The sequence below is a fragment of the Myotis davidii genome, unplaced genomic scaffold (genome assembly GCF_000327345.1).
Source record: "Myotis davidii unplaced genomic scaffold, ASM32734v1 scaffold609, whole genome shotgun sequence".
Lineage (NCBI taxonomy): Eukaryota > Metazoa > Chordata > Mammalia > Chiroptera > Vespertilionidae > Myotis > Myotis davidii.
Genome location: NW_006300164.1, coordinates 609337 through 609720, shown reverse-complemented (window position 1 = coordinate 609720; position 384 = coordinate 609337). Strand labels below are relative to the sequence as shown.

Sequence of the window (384 nt, the reverse complement as noted above, 5' to 3'; positions counted from 1 at the left end):
CACCCCAGCCCCACCAGCAGCGGGGAGGCTAGGGGACGGGAGGGGCTCACACAGCAGGTGGACCCTGAGGATGCTCCGGTGGACCGACCGCCTGCGGGAGCTCGTCAGGGCGAAGGTGCTGTAGTTCGTTTCGTGCACCCACACCTCCTCGGTGTCGGTCCCGAGCTCTGGGGGGCACAGCCCGGTCAGGGGGCCCCCGGCCAGCGCCCCCTGCCTTCCTCCCCACCCACCGTCTCACCCCTGCTCTTCTCCACTGAGAACACGCCAGGCTGGGCTGTGGGAATCAGCACATAGGACCAGGTGACGCAGCGCTGGCCCCTGGGGGGAGAAGGGCAGAGGAGGCAGGTTCAGGGGCCGCTGGCCTCCTTGGCCCCCGCGGGCCTC

At 70.8% G+C, this 384-nt stretch overlaps 1 protein-coding gene across 1 annotated transcript in view; it reads right to left on the bottom strand.

Annotated features, from left to right (window-relative positions):
* Positions 1-384, bottom strand: part of LCN12 (lipocalin 12) — an 11888-nt gene that overhangs the window by 1024 nt on the left and 10480 nt on the right. The window contains exons 4-5 of the mRNA XM_015572335.1: positions 255-318; positions 15-210 (exon numbers count right to left, since the gene is read on the bottom strand). Of these exons, the coding sequence (XP_015427821.1) occupies positions 15-210; positions 255-318 (260 nt within the window). The remainder of the gene's footprint in view (positions 1-14; positions 211-254; positions 319-384) is intronic.